The sequence below is a fragment of the Barbus barbus genome (assembly GCF_936440315.1).
Source record: "Barbus barbus genome assembly, chromosome: 9".
Lineage (NCBI taxonomy): Eukaryota > Metazoa > Chordata > Actinopteri > Cypriniformes > Cyprinidae > Barbus > Barbus barbus.
The window spans coordinates 6,860,874-6,877,416 of record NC_136737.1 but is presented as its reverse complement, the minus strand read 5'-3'; the positions used below and the strand labels follow the sequence as shown (position 1 = coordinate 6,877,416).

At 40.3% G+C, this 16,543-nt stretch overlaps 1 protein-coding gene across 2 annotated transcripts; it reads right to left on the bottom strand.

Annotated features, from left to right (window-relative positions):
* Nucleotides 1-1,713: 1,713 nt before the first annotated feature.
* On the bottom strand, nt 1,714-6,075 carry LOC306874809 (uncharacterized protein). 2 transcript variants are annotated; one of them, XM_079425073.1, is made up of 2 exons: nt 4,984-6,075; nt 1,714-1,774 (listed from the first exon to the last, which is right to left on the bottom strand). In XM_079425073.1, exon 1 carries the CDS (start codon nt 5,539-5,541, stop codon nt 4,987-4,989), a length of 555 nt encoding a protein of 184 aa, XP_079281199.1. In that variant the 5' UTR covers nt 5,542-6,075; the 3' UTR covers nt 1,714-1,774; nt 4,984-4,986. The 2 variants fall into 2 exon arrangements, with proteins under 2 accessions (XP_079281199.1, XP_079281200.1); XM_079425074.1 differs by lacking the exon at nt 1,714-1,774 and having other exon boundaries at nt 4,831-5,074; nt 5,177-6,075.
* Nucleotides 6,076-16,543: the final 10,468 nt, after the last annotated feature.

Below are 16,543 nucleotides of genomic sequence, written 5' to 3'. Positions count from 1 at the left end.
AAAATGCTTAATTAATCAAAAAGAGTCAAATCTGAGTCAGAGGTCAAATTAGACTTTTGGAATGGTATTAAAGCATCTGGTTTGGTCTGCTACAGTAGCCACGCCCCAAACTCACGCTATTGGAAAGAGTTTGACAGATCTTAGCGGACCACTCTGAGTATTTTGAAGGTGTCTGAGAGGGTCAATGTTCACACTTTTGGGGGAGATAAACCCATGAATGAAAAACTAATTAATTAAGTTAAGAGGATGTATTTAAAAATGCTTCACCTTTAAGAAATTAACATTACTGGTATGGGTAGTACAGAAAGGTACTGAATTAAGTCTCCACTATGTCTTCATCACATTAATGCTTACACCGTACCTTATGTAAGCAAAGTACAAGATTTAAAAAAAGCATATATATATATATATTAAAACCAAAAATGTATTTATTTAATTAAATGTTCATTAAATGCTGTCCTTTCGAAAAAAAAAAAAAAAAAAAAAAAAAAAATCCTGACAGAGAATGTTCTAATGTAATATCCCTCATCTTATGCAGCTCACATAAAAACGGAGAATAGCAACTCTTCTCATCTGCTGTGTCATTTATTTTATTTCATTTTTATTTTTTTTAACACCATATATGATATTTCCTCACACACATACATATGCTTGTCTCTCAGCATGAGCAAACGTCTTTCTTTTTCGATGAAAAGAATTAGATCTAAAAAAATTTGAATATCGTGAAAAATTCACGATATTCAAAGTGGGGAAGTCGTGGCCTAATGGTTAGACTTGTGATCCAAAGGTTGCGGGTTCGAGTCTCCGGCCGGCAGGAATTGTAGGTGGGGGGAGTGAATGTACAGCGCTCTCTCCACCCTCAATACCACGACTGAGGTGCCCTTGAGCAAGGCACCGAACCCCCAACTGCTCCCCGGGCGCTGCAGCATAAAAAATGGCTGCCCACTGCTCCGGGTGTATGTTCACGGTGTGTGTGTGTTCACTGCTGTGTGTGTGCACGCGTGATGGGTTAAATGCAGAGCACGAATTCCGAGTATGGGTCACCATACTTGGCTGAATGTCACTTCACTTCACATCACATCACATCACATCATCACATCAAAACCGGGCTCTTCTGACCGGGAATATGAGCGAGTACAAATCATCGTGCTATGCTCTCCGACGCGCAGTAAGAGCCGCTAAACACCGATACAGAGAGAGAACTGCAGTCTCATTTCCAGCTCAATGACTCTCGACGGATGTCAAGTCAAGTCAAGTCACCTTTATTTATATAGCGCTTTTTACAATGCAAATTGTGTCAAAGCACTGCACAATATCACAAAAGGAAAATAATGTGTCAATAAGTTTAAATAGTGTCTTTGCAATAAGGTCGGCGATATCGCTCGAAATGAAGCGTCCCCAAGTAAGCAAGCCAGAGGCGACAGCGGCAAGGAACCAAAACTCCATCGGTGATAGAATGGAGAAAAAAACCTTGGGAGAAACCAGGCTCAGTCGGGGGGCCAATTCTCCTCTGGCCAACAAACCAGTAGTTCAGTTCCAAACCGCAGCAAGTCAGATTGAATGGGCTCAGCTGGTTCCAGTGGTCTTTTCCGATGGCTGTCTAAGTGGTGGGGTCCTCAATGGGGATCTGTCTCTGGCGTTCATCCAGGTGTTGGCCTCTGCCGACGATTAGGGACACATACGTCATCTCCCGGCGCTGATCCTCCATCTCAGGTGTTCGGTCATCTTAGATCATGTAGTGGTTGGATCCAGACTGAAGTTCTGTAATTCCTGGCTACCACGGGATGTTAATCCCGTGGCAGAAACGTAGAGACAAGCAGAGACATGATTAGCGTAGCTGCTGTTCCATCTAAGCAAAAATAAATTGTTCAACCCAAGCTAAAGAATAATAATAATGTACATTTGATCAGATATAACTGCAGTACAAGATTATAAAATGCATTATGTGTATGCTTGACTAAAGAGATATGTCTTTAATCTAGATTTAAACAGAGAGAGTGTGTCTGAACCCCGAATGTTATCAGGAAGGCTATTCCAGAGTTTGGGAGCCAAATGTGAAAAAGCTCTACCTCCTTTATTGGACTTTGCTATCCTAGGTACTACCAAAAGTCCAGAGTTTTGCGACCTTAGAGAGCGGGTTGGATTGTAGCGTGGTAGAAGACTAGTTAGGTACGCAGGTGCTAAATCATTTAGGGCCTTATAGGCAAGTAATAATATTTTGTAAATGATACGGAACTTAATAGGTAGCCAGTGCAGAGACTGTAAAATTGGGGTAATATGATCATATTTTCTTTATCTGGTAAGAACTCTAGCCGCTGCATTTTGGACTATCTGTAGCTTGTTTATTGAAGATGCAGGACAACCACCTAACAGTGCATTACAATAGTCCAGTCTAGAGGTCATGAATGCATGAACTAGCTTTTCTGCATCAGAAACAGGTAGCATGCTTCGAAGCTTGGCAATGTTTCTAAGATGGAAGAATGCTGTTTTTGTAACATGGGAAATATGATTTTCAAAGGACAAATTGCTGTCTAAAATAACACCCAGATTTTTGACTTTAGAGGACGTGACAGTGCATCTGTCTAGTTGCAAATTATAATCCAAGAGATTCTGTGTACTGTTTTTTGGTCCAATAAGTAATATCTCTGTCTTGTCTGAATTTAGTAGGAGGAAATTATTGGTCATCCAATCTTTTACACAATCTATTATCTTAGATAGTTGAGAAGTTTCATCTGGTCTTGTTGAGATATATAATTGAGTATCATCAGCATAACAATGAAAACTTATCCCGTGTTTTCTAATAATATTTCCAAGGGGCAACATGTAAATTGAAAATAGCAGAGGACCTAGGACAGATCCTTGTGGTACTCCATACTTTACTGGTGATAATTGAGATGACTCTCCATTTAAATGGACAAAGTGGTAGCGATCGGACAGGTAGGATCTAAACCATCTTAAAGCCTGTCCTTGAATACCAATATATTTTTGTAATCGATCTATGAGTATATTATGGTCTATAGTGTCAAACGCAGCACTAAGATCAAGTAATACTAGCAATGAGGTGCAGCCTTGATCTGAAGCAAGTAGTAAGTCATTCGTAATTTTAACAAGTGCAGTTTCTGTACTATGATTGGGCCTGAAACCTGATTGAAATTCTTCATAGAGATCATTTTTTTGCAAAAAGGAGCATAGTTGAGTAGACACAACTTTTTCTAAAATTTTTGACATAAACGGAAGATTTGAAATGGGTCTGTAATTTGCCAGTTCATTTGAATCTAGTTGTGGTTTCTTAATAAGAGGCTTAATAACCGCCACCTTGAATGGTTTTGGGACGTGACCTAAATATAACGATGAGTTAATAATATTGAGAAGCGGTTTTTCTGCTACGGGTAACAACTCTTTCAGTAGTTTAGTGGGTACAGGATCTAATAAACACGTTGTTGGTTTAGATGTACTGATAAGTTTATTTAGCTCTTCCTGTCCTATAGTTGTAAAGCACGGCAGTTTTTCTTTGGGTGCGGTGAATGAAGCTGAAATACTAGACGCAGTAGAATCTACATTTGATATTGTATTTCTGATGTTATCAATTTTATCAGTAAAGAAATTCATAAAGTCATGACTATTAAACTGTGGGGGAATATTTAGATCGGGCGGTGTCTGTTTATTTGTTAGTCTAGCCACTGTGCTAAATAAGAACCTTGGATTGTTTTGGTTTTTATCTATGAGTTTGCGGATATGCTCTACCCTGGCAGCTTTTAGAGCCTGTCTATAGCTGGACATACTGTTTTTCCACGCAATTCTACAAACTTCTAATTTAGTTTTTCTCCATTTGCGCTCAAGAATACGAGTTTCTTTCTTGAGAGAATGGGTATAACTGTTGTACCATGGCGCAGTGCGTTTTTCTCTAACCTTTTTCAGTTTGAGGGGGGCAACAGCTTCCAATGTATTAGAGAAGATAGTGCCCATGTTGCTAGTCATTTCGTCTAGTTCATGCGTATTTATGGGTACACAGAGCAGTTGAGATAAATCAGGCAGGTTATTTGTGAATCTGTCTTTGGTGGCTGGAACAATAGTTCTGCCCAGACGATAACGCGGAGCCATATAACTAATATCAGTAATAGGCAGCATGCACGATACAAGGAAATGATCAGTAATATCGTCACATTGAGGTACGATATCTATATCAGTAAGATCAAGTCCATGCGATATAATTAAATCTAGCGTATGATTAAAACGATGAGTGGGCCCGGTGACGTTTTGCTTGACTCCAAAAGAGTTTATTAGGTCAGTAAACGCAAGTCCTAACGCATCATTTGTATTATCAACGTGAATGTTAAAATCTCCGACAATTAGTAGTTTATCAACATTAACTAGTAGATCTGAGAGGAAATCTGCAAATTCTTTTAGGAAATCTGTATATGGCCCTGGCGGTCTATACACAGTAGCCAGAGCAAGAGATAGGAGAGATTTATTTTGCATATCTAACAGTGACACATTAAGCAGAAGTAGTTCGAATGAGTTAAACCTCCTGTATCCTGTTTTCTGAGTAACATTGAGAATATCACTATATATTGTTGCAACACCGCCGCCACGACCAGTCTGACGGGGCTCATGTTTATAACAGTAGCTTGGTGGAGTAGACTCATTTAGACCAAAATATTCATTTGGTTTAAGCCAGGTTTCAGTCAGGCAGAGTACATCAAAATTATTATCTGTGATCATTTCATTTACAATAACTGCTTTGGGTGCGAGTGATCTAATGTTTAAGAGTCCAAGTTTTAAAAATTGTTTTTGTTCATTTATTTTGCATTTTTCTGGTTTGATCACGGTCAGATTTTTTCTAGATCCTGCATTGAATTTATATTTTGATCTCGCTATTCGGGGAACAGACACAGTCTTTATAGATTGGACAACGCAATTACTTCTATTTTTTAAGTGGGTTGAACAAAAGTCATCATGGCAGTTATTTGAGAGTTGGCTTACTAGTCAGATGGAGCGTAGCATCCTGGAGATGTTGTCCGACAGGAGTTCCGCTCCGACTCTGCTGGGGTGCAGGCCATCAGCACGGAAAAGCCTAGGACGCTCCCAGAAAAGATTCCAATTATTAACAAAGAGCAGTTTCTGTTCTTTACACCATGACGATAACCATTCGTTTAAAGCAAAAAGTCTACTGAACCTTTCGTTTCCTTGTCGATACGTGGGAAGCGGTCCTGACACGATGATCGTCGCCGCGGGTGATGTGCTGCGTACCGTCTCGATCAGGCTCCTGTAGTCCCTCTTCAGTGTCTCCGTCTGCCGCAGCTTGATGTCGTTGGCCCCCGCGTGCAGCACGACAGCACCGATGTTCTCGTTGCCCTTCAGGATCGCAGGTATCTGCGCAGAAACATCGAGAACACGTGCACCGGGGAAACAGTGAGTGTGCACTTTACCTTCAGCTGACGTAGCACGGACGTGCCGGACGATGGAGCTTCCCACGACCACAGCATCGTGTTCCGTCTCGCGGAGGGGGGCGAAGCGGTTCCGGGTGGAGATGAAGGACATCTGGGAAGATCGCGTTCTGGGTGCACAGGGTCTGTGCAAAGAAACACACGGAGTAGGGGTGGTGGGGATGTTAGAAGCGTGTACTTTACCTTCAGCTAGCGTAGCACGGACGTGCCGGACAATGGAGTCTCCAACGATCACAATGTCGCGTTCTGTCTCGTGGAGGGGGGCGAATTTGTTCCTAGTGGAGATCTCGAAGACAGGGGGGGGGGGAAGTCGTCACCCGAGGCCTGGCTCGCGTCCTCCGCTGCTGCAGCACCCAGGGTCCGTGGCGTCCCGGCGCCGGAGTGAAGGACATCTGGGAAGATCGAGTCCTGGGTGCACAGGGTCTGTGCAGAGAAACACACGGAGTAGAGGTGGTGGGAGTGTTAGCAGCGTGCTGTATACTTACCCCGGACTTGTGAGCGTCAGCCCGGGATGTTTCCAGCGCGGCTCTCCGTTCCTTCAGCTGGGCCTTTTTCTCCAGCAGGTCGCGGATCTGTTTCTCCACGGCCTCCAGCTCCAGCTGCACCGAATGCAGCTCGAACGTGTCCTCACCTGCACTCAGAGGTAGACACAAATCCGCCATTTAAGCAAGTAACAGTGAAACGATAGTAATGTGTGTGAATAGAGGATTTGCAATGTAAGCGAGATTAGCGGTTGCCACGCTGCCGATGCTAACGGGCTATAAACTAATAGCAGATTCGAGAATCAGAATAAAACTAGTGATAAACAGGCGCTCTGATCGGATTTGTTATAGAACGCTATAGTGGATATATTCATACGTTATAGAAAAGCCGTTTGACTAAGGCAATCGAAGCCCCACTGTCGTCGTTAATGCAGGTTCAGTGGCAAACGGTTCAATATAGCGCACTAACTAACAACCCGACCAAACGCGCCAACCCGTTTGACTAAGGCAATCAAGCCCCACTGTCGTCGTTAAAGCAGGTTCAGTGGCAAACGGGATCACGTTAGAAAAAACAAAACAAAAAAGGCGAAAAGGGCAAGGCCCTGTGTGTGTGTGTGTGATCTCAGTCTGGGTGTGTCCCCGGAAGCGGAAGCGTTCTCTGGTGGCAAGCGTCCTCTGATCCCTGGATGTGGCAGGGACTGAGGACCATCTGTGCCTTCGGAAACAAATCCTCCGCGGAGGTGAGAGCAGATCCGTTGCTGGCGGACGAGTAAACATCTTCTACAGCCGCTTCGTTGGCAACGGCGTCCAGCGCGTCAGGAAGCAGCAGGTAGAGCAGCGATGATCCTGTTATCACCGTGTCGGAGGATGAGGTTCGGAGGCACTAAAGAAAGTGAACGTCAGGAAAGCATCCGGACCTGATGAGATAACCGGCCGTGTTCTGAGGTCCTGCGCTGATCAGCTCACTGGTTTGTTCACTTCAATCTTTAATGAGTCCCTTGCTACCTCCGTGGTTCCTACCTCATTCAGAAAATCTGTCATAATCCCTGTGCCTAAGAACAATAAACCCTCTTGCCTGAATGACTATCGCCCAGTTGCCCTCACATCTATAGTCATGAAGGTTTTGAGAGACACATTTGCTCCTCCATACCTGATACTTTGGACCCCCTTCAGTTTGCCTATTGCCCAAACAGATCTACGGATGATGCCATCTCTCACGTCCTTCACTCTTCCCTCACACACTTGGACAGCAACAATGGGAATTATGTAACGCTGCTATTCATTGACTATAGCTCAGCTTTCAATACTATAGTCCCCATCAAGCTGGCTGCTAAACTCAGAGACCTCGGCCTAAACTCCTCACTCTGTGACTGGATTCAAGACTTCCTCACCGGCAGACCTCAAGTGGTGAAAGTTGGCCAGTTCACCTCAAACTCCATCACCCTCAACGTAGGAGCCCCACAGGGCTGTGTCCTGAGTCCCCTGCTCTACTCTCTCTTTACTCATGACTGCGTGTCCTCTCACAGCTCCACATCTATTATCAGTTATCTCAGTGTGGTATGGAAACAGCTCCAATCAGGACTGCAAAGCACTACAGAGAGTTGTGCGCTTAGCTGAGCGCATCTCAGGGTCTGCTCTCCCCTCTCTGCAGGACATCTACCTCAAACGCTGCAAAAATAGAGCTGTAAAAATCATCAAGGACTCAAATCATCCTGGTAAAAGTCTATTCACTTTGCTTCCATCTGGTAAGCGCTTCCATAGCCTGATGGCAAAGACTGAGAGACTTAGGAGGAGCTTCTTCCCCCAGGCCATCAGGCTCCTAAACTCTAACTCTGTGTCATAACATCACATGACTCCATGTAAATATCACCATATCAATAAGCTATTCATAATTTTTCTCTACCTCATATTGCTGCTATTTAAAAACCCTGTACAACTGTTTTGCTTATATTACTATTTATGTCAACATATGACCTGCACTTTTATATTTATATTTTTATCTTTTATTTTATTTTATTCTTTTATTTTTTTTCTACTTTTCTTTTTCTTAATATTTGTACTCTATATAATTGCACTGTCCTTGGAGCGGACCTGACCTACATTTCACTGCTGGTTATACTCTGTATAATTGTGTATGTGACAAATAAAAATCTTGAATCTTGAAAAAACTGCATTTTTTTGTAACTTATTTCAAAAAGTGAAACTTTCATATATATTTTAGATTCATTACATGTAAAGACATTTCAAAAGTTTTTAATTTTTTTTATTTTGATGATTAGAGCTTACAGCTTATGATAGTCGAAATTCAGTTTCTCAAAATATTAGCATATTTCCTTAGATCAATCAAAAAAGGGATTTGCAAAACAGAAAAGTTCAAGTTCTTTAAAGTTTTTTAATTTATGCATTCAATACTTGGTTGGGGCTCCTTTAGCATCAGTGAGGTGTGGCATGGAAGCGATCAGCCTGTGGCTCTGCTGAGGCACTATTGAGCCTTCAGCTCGTCTGGATTGTTGGATCGACTGTTTCTCATCTTTCTCTTGAAAATGTCCCATAGATTCCATATGGGGTTCAGGTCAGGCATGTTGGTTGGCCAATCAAGCACAGTAATATCATGGTCAGCAAACCACTTGGAAGTGGTTTTGGCACTGTGGGCAGGTGCTAAAGTCCTGCTGGAAAAGGAAATCAGCATCTCCATAAAGCTTATCAGCAGATAAGTGCTCCAAAATCTCCTGGTAGACGGCATTGACTCTGGACTTGATAAAACACAATGGACCAACACCAGCAGACGTCACGACACCCCAAATCATCTCTGACTGTGTAAACTTCACACTGGACTTCAAGCAGCTTGGATTCTGTGCCTCCCCACTCTTCCTCCAGACATTTCCAAATGCAAAATTTACATTTATCTGAAAAGAGGACTTTGAACCCAGGGACGGATTAACGCACGGGATACCAGCCGAAATATCGCTACTCCTGGACCGCGAATTCCACCTCAGATCTTTGAGGCAAGTGGATTTTGAATGCAGCTTCCAAAAGACAATAAATTACGACGGCGTTTTTGTGCCACCTTAAAAAACAAAAAAAATATAAGATTACGAGAATAAAGTCGTAATATTTCGAGAATAAAGTCGTAATATTTCGAGAATAAAGTCGAAACTACGAGAATAAAGTCGTAATATTTCGAGAATAAAGTCGAAATGTTACGAGAATAAAGTCGTAATATTTCGAGAATAAAGTCGAAATTATGAGAATAAACAGTGACCCCAAAGTAATTGCAGACTACTACATTTCCACTGTAACCCGCATTGTCCCGAGCGACTGCGCGCCGACCCAGGAACAGAAAATGGACACGTCAAAGACATGCAGGTTTTCCTGCGCAGAAACCACACGGACAGTTACGCAGGAGAGAAAAGTTTTATGTATGGATGCAGCACGGCAAATCAACGCATAGAGGCATGGTGGGGCATACTGCGTAAACAAAGTGGACAACTTTGGATGGACATCTTTCAGACCCTCAAAGACGATGGGCATTTCTCTGGTGATTTCTTGGATAAAAATCTTATACAGTTCTGCTTCTTGAACCTTGTCCAGGTATGTAACAATTTATTAGGTATTTATTACGATTACGTCTAAAGGCTAATCATACAGTAATACCCACTTTGAACTGAAGTTCAAATACTAGATAAACAACTGGATTTAACTATTATGTGAAGTTCAAAGTGTTGTTTATGCAAGGATGTATTTTGTGCATATAAGTTGTGCAGTAAATAGTTATAGATAAAATGGTGAATCTTTGGTGACATTTTTAGTGTCACAATTCATGAACAATAACTTTTTTGGGGGGTTATATGTATATGTATGATGGTGATTCTGCAGCTCAGTCTACATCCAGTTTTAATAATGAATGTCTTTATTTGTCATGTAGAATGAGCTAGATGAAGTTGTGAGAACATGGAACACCCACCAAATAAGACCAGGACCAGGCCAGGGATTTCCCGCAGTTCGCCCAGTTCTGATGTTCTCTTTGCCAGAAATTCATGGTGCAACAGAAGAATCTGTTGCACCATGTTCTTCAGGAATCTGTTCTTCCTCAAGAAGTGGCTGCTTGCAAAGAGGAGTGCACCCCAAAGGGGCAGTACCCCTGTGACAAGACTGTATTTGAGCTCTGTGTTCTTCTTATGGAAGAAAAAGGATTAATTGCTCCTGTGGACCCATACCATGCAGCTGAACTGTACACTCTGTTAAGAAATGAGATACTAGAGAATATCTATAAAGAAAAACTTTACATGTTTGTATTTTAATGAAAGCATAATTAAATTTGAACTCAGATCTATATTACATTAGAGACCGTATTAAAATAGTATGTGTATTACAGTGTTATGCTAATATATTTTATTATTTTAAAATAAGAGCTAAGTGTAATAAATATTTTTAATGAACAGTTGTGGTGTATTCTTATACAAACAAAAAATTACAGTACACCAATAACTAACCATAATCAACGTAATACATGCAAAATATTTAATACATTTTTAAAGCTCATTTTTGGACGAGTTGCTACATAGAAACGCAAAATGGGGAGTTTGACAGTGTTGTAAATCATTCCAACTGAGACATCCTTGGGGAGTGGATTTAGCTTGAAATCCCAAACTTCAAATTCAAAATCAGACTCTTCTGACTCTTCAGTTTCCATTCTGAAAGAATAATGCCTTTCCTTCTTTTAGTATATCATCATATCTTGCATCAGCATTTATCTGTAGTTTTCTGGTCCCCCCACCTTGCCTTGCTCGAACCTGTTTTATTACACCATTTTCATCATGAAGCCACCCAATTTCAATATTTCATTTGCATGATTTTGCTTTGCAGCTTGCTTTTTTGTTTGATGTTTGTGGCTCCTCTTCATCCTCATTTGCCGCCTTTCTAATCTTCATTTTTTTTCTCTCAATTTGTCAAAAAGACCCAGCTTTCGCTTTGCAGATGGGGTCTGATGCCTGCAAAAATGTATCAGGGCAATCCTGTCTCCATACCCTCCATGAGGGAAGGTACTTGACAGGTCTGCATCTTCCATAAGCAGGATGACTTCTCTGTCAATATGTGAAAGAAGAGGGACATGCACGTTAACTTTTGGAACAAGAAAATCAATCATACTGTTTCATAACAGCTAAAAGGACATGTTATTAAAAAGAAGAACCAAATGTAAAATCTGGTCACTCAGATTTGATACAACTGTCAGGACAAATCCGGTCCTGCAGGGCCAATGTTATGCAGTGTTTAGCTCCATCCCTAATCAAACACATCTGAAAAATCATCAAGATTGCTTGAAAATTTTAAGTGTGCTAGACTTGCAAAATTTACATTTACATTTATTCATTTAGCTGACGCTTTTATCCAAAGCGACTTACAATTGCTATATATGTCAGAGGTCACACGCCTCTGGAGCAACTAGGGGTTAAGTGTCTTGCTCAGGGACACATTGGTGTCTCACAGTGGATGAGGTCATGCTGTGATGTATCAATCTTCTACTGGTCACACGGTTTCATATGAATTTGCAGGTTAGAGTTCACCAAACTTATGGTTTCCACTCTCTCGGATTTGCATATGAAATGTAAGTTAATGGAATGAAAAGTGTAGTGTGACTGCCCCTTAATTAGGTATGATGGAGGTAAACTCTGCAGGACAGTGCCCTCCAGGACTGATGATGCCCATCCCTGCAGTAGGCGCATGTTTAAAGGGATATTGGTTGTGACAGGGCAGAGAAGTTTAGTTAGAAGTTTAGAAGTACTGTTATTGTTTACATGACAGGAGGGACTTTCGCACTGCTTTAGTTCCAGAACTAAAAGTACAGTACTAAAGTACTCGGACGATTTTGCGCAAACTATTTCACAGTACCATTAAAAGGTTTCTGTGGTGCAAAAGGCCATAGGGACTGTCTTTTAACAGAAGGATAAAAGAAAATTGAAAAAAAATTGTATTCTTATTATTTGTGTTATGTGTTCATATTTTATTTTACTTGAACCATATTTTATTAGTTAGTTGAACCATATTCAATGTGCCTAATAACTTAATCAAATTAACCAAAACACCATACCTTTTGCTGCTTCATTGCTGTAATTTCTTCCTTAGGGATGCCTCGATCTCTTAGGAAATTGAAAATATCACTATTTTCCTCCATTCTTGGGGCTGCAAAGTAGTGCACAGGAGTGTTAAATTTACATTGGATAACTTTAATATAATTTATAAGACTAGTGGGAAGAAACAGTGATAATGCATCTTTGGACAAAATTAATCTTTATGCCTTCTGCATGTATTTACCCTTTAATTTTTTTAAACCTTCAACAAATCCTGAAAATGATATACAGTACAGTACTGTGCAAAGTGTTTGGAATGTTAGACTTTGCTAAAGGGGGGGGGGGGGGGGGGGGGGGTGGATCCTTAAAAAAACGTTAGCTTTAACATGTTTAATATGTCCAAATATTCATTAGGTGTAATATTCCAGGGACATTTTGTATGAAACAGCTGTCCGATAACAGGTCCACACAGAGATCTGATGTCAACTTCATTGAGCAAGTCTGGGATTACATTAAGAGACAGAGGACACTAAATCAAACCACATATGACACGCACATATGTTAACAGTTCTGCGCTGTAACGCATTATCAGAGGATAGGAAAAAAATCCATGTTTCGTGAACATGACTCGCACAAACGTTCACAAATTCAGCTCCGCTAACTTGAGTACTAAATTTCACTGCCAGTGTTTTCTCCTGATTATGATATTTACTGTATATGGTCAGTTAAGATAGTTAAAAAAAAACTCGATTGCTAGCATTAAAACTGCAATACTCTCGGTTTTAACTGCAACGTTATTGTATAGCCTATCTATTCAATTCCATCAAACTACATTAACAAATGTGTACTAAAGAGTTTTTAATTAAGCTTACCTTTTCAATGACCGCTGGTGTTTGCAAGGCCTTCCGTAGAACTAAGAACTAACTGGCTCAGATGACGTGCTTAAACATAACCCACTGCGCAATGTGACGTCGTAGTGACGTCTTTTCCATGTCATTTTGGACGTCAATTTCCGTCCATTGATGGGGTTGTTTTGTAACACCAGGTGACGTCTTTTTTCGACGTCTACCGCACGTCTAATGTGTATATCACAACTGCCATAGATGTCCAAATGACGTCCAAAAAAAATAAGCCAGATTAGGTCAAATGTTGAACGTCAAAATGACGTCCAAGTTGGGTCATGGTTGGACGTCCAAATAGTGGACCTAGTTTGGACGTCGAATAGATGTCCAGAATTGGTCATGGACCGACGGACCCAATATAGACATGATCTGCACGTCTATCCGACGTCCAATGTTTAGTGGGAACAAACTACAACATTCACAAAAAAAAAAAAAAAGACGACTTTATTCTCATAGTGTTTCGTCTTTATTCTCGTAACATTTCGACTTTATTCTCGTAGTTTCGACTTTATTCTCGAAATATTACGACTTTATTCTCGTAGTGTTTTGACTTTATTCTCGTAATATTTCGACTTTATTCTCGCAGTTTCGACTTTATTCTCGAAATATTACGACTTTATTCTCGTAGTGTTTTGACTTTATTCTCGTAATATTTCGACTTTATTCTCGCAGTTTCGACTTTATTCTCGAAATATTACGACTTTAATCTCGTAATCTTAGATTTTTTTTATTTTTTAAGGTGGCACTAAAACGCCGTCGTAATAAATAGCCGACTAATATTTTTTTAAGTTTAAGAAATGATCACACCGTTGTGATTAGTTCATTCAGTGCGCACATCATCAGCTGCTAAATTGTACGCTCATCTTCACTGGCTGGCACGTGTTTTTCTACAGCATTATGCATTATAACCAATCACACATGATTCTGTTGAGTTTATGAGTACAATCACCAATAAGAGGCATCCAGATGAGTCATCGCTGAAACAGCTGTCTTGTTCAGTGCGCACGCTCCTGAATGAATTCTGCTCTCTGACGATTTCTCTCATCAGAAACAACAAAGTGCAGAAGTTCGTACGATGTAAGCAATATATTAATTTCACAATGTAAGCAACTTCAGTGATTGATGGGAGTTTTTGAGCTTGCTTTAATTCTGTCGATGATAATGTTCTTTGATAATGTAAATTGAGTCTGTTTACAATTAGTGCAAATAGCCCACATTTTGGCAGAGACTATTTACACTAACTCCGCCCACCAACGTGTGATAGGGCCTGTCAAGATTATAAAAAATGGCTTTGAATCGTAAGATCCAGTGGCGCAGATGGAAAAGCACATGCTTTCGATGTGATTGACCAGGGTTCGATCACGCCTTTTGCAGAACTTTTTTTCTCCCTTTTCAAATCTCATATCACATAGTAAAAGCATTTATTGTCAATACAAATTAAAGAAATAACCACAAAGTTGAAAATAAAGTATGGGGTAGGGTTAGGGTAGGTGTCGGGAGGCCTTTATTGTACCAATAAGGTGGCATCCATTGAATAATTTGAATTATAATGATTAAAAATTTACACTCAATACGTTATTACTGCATACTGTTTTATAATGTAATACAATACTGAAGTGCAGATAATTGGCACTATTTTGCGACAAGTAGTATAAATAGCAGATTTAACATAGTGCAAATATAATCTATAGCTATTTGCACTAAGTGTAAATAGCATATCCCTAAAAATACTGCTATTTTCACTTAGTGTAAATAGAATCCATTACTATTTGAATTTAAGAAAAAATGAGGCCAATTTCAACTGAGGGGCGCCTTTAATCAGTCCGTGCCCAGGGCACCGGTGCGTCATAATCCGTCCCTGTTTTGAACCACTGAGCAACAGTCCAGTTCTTTTTCTCCACAGCCCAGGTAAGATGCTTCTGACGATGTTTCTGTTTCAGAAGTGGCTTGGTAGCCCTATTCCTGAAGATGTCTCAGCGTGGTGACTCTTGGTGCACTGACTCCAACTTCAGTCCACTCCTTGTGAAGCTCTCACAAGTCTTTGAATCAGCTTTGCTTGACAGTATTCTCAAGCTTGCGGTCATCCCTGTTGCCTGTGCACCTTTTCCTACCCAATTTCTTCCTTCCAGTCAACTTTGCATTTAATATGCTTTGATACAGCACTCTGTAAACAGCCACACCTTTCAGTAATGACCTTCTGTGACTTACTCTCTTTGTGGAGAGTGTCAATGATTGTCTTCTGGACCATCGCCGATTCAGCAGTCTTCCCCATTATTGTGGTTTCAAAGAACAAGAGATACCCTGCATTTATACTGTAGGGATGAAGCTCAAATATAAATATTGTAATATATTGAGACACTGGATTTTGACTTTCGTGAGCTGTAAGCTCTAATCATCAAAATTAAAACCAAAAAAACTTTTGAAATGTCTTACTTTACATGTTACGTTTGATAATCGGGAATACATCGCCGCAACATCGGCCCCTTATCGGAAATGCCTTCCGGCCAATGTTGGGACAATGCAGCTGCAAATACCGGCCACTCTGCTTGGGCGCGGTTCACCAGCGTTTTGCTGCCGCTGGTTTATTATAAAACAATACAAACCACTCTCAAGAACAGTTGCAACTTTATTAATTAATATTTTCATTTAACACATTACATATACAAATACATTTACATTTATCAGATGCTTTGATCAAAAGCGGATAACTCACTATTATTTACTTTACTTTTAGTCATTTAGCAGACACTTTTATCCAAACAGACTTACAAATAAGAAAAAGTAACTAAAACTACAAGTTAACATTAAGTATACTTTGGGTTACTTTCAAAGCGCTCTATAGCTCTAGCGCCATGCTTGCGCTCCAATGGCTTCCGCCATTGTTAAGCAACCTAGACCCCTGGTCTCCAAGAAGACAAATGATAAATGGATTTCCAGCACTAAAACTCGCTAGCGCTCTGCTACTAAATTTATTTAAAATGGCTATCGATTCCCTTATGACCAGCCTCCATCTCGGCCCCTAAAAGAACTTCTGCTGCAGCCTCTATCAATGTCCGTACGGCATTGTTGTGGATTATATATGTAGAATTCAGCACAGATACATCTTTTAAAGACACCAATCTCCGTTTACAACAATTGATCGAGTATTATGAAACCAAGGAATATGTAAGGATGGATATGCCGATGCTTATTTCGTGACTTATAAGCGCGCGAGCCATAGCCTATACTGTAGGCCTATAGGCAACTGATCACCTTATTTCATTACAGAACAGCGGCTATACATATCACATTAAAAATCATTAGAATTAGCCAAAGCTTAAACATTATTTACGAATAAGGCTGTATAGAAGGATTCAATTAAAGGTTTAGGGCAAACTTGTTGTATTAAATATAATGTTCACATTTTTCATGCGCTGACTTTATGATTTAAATAAAGAAATATTTCCAGCCATAGACCATAATTAAAAATAAGTTTGATCCTCTTAATCGAGTTATAGTCTCCGTTGCGTGCAACGATTGAATGTCATTATACTGTGAACAAGAACGGGAGGTTAACCACAATAAATATCATGAAAAATAAAAAAATAATAATATTAAAAATAAATCGGTCGGAGAGCCGCGTGCTCGTGTGGACGCGAGTATAA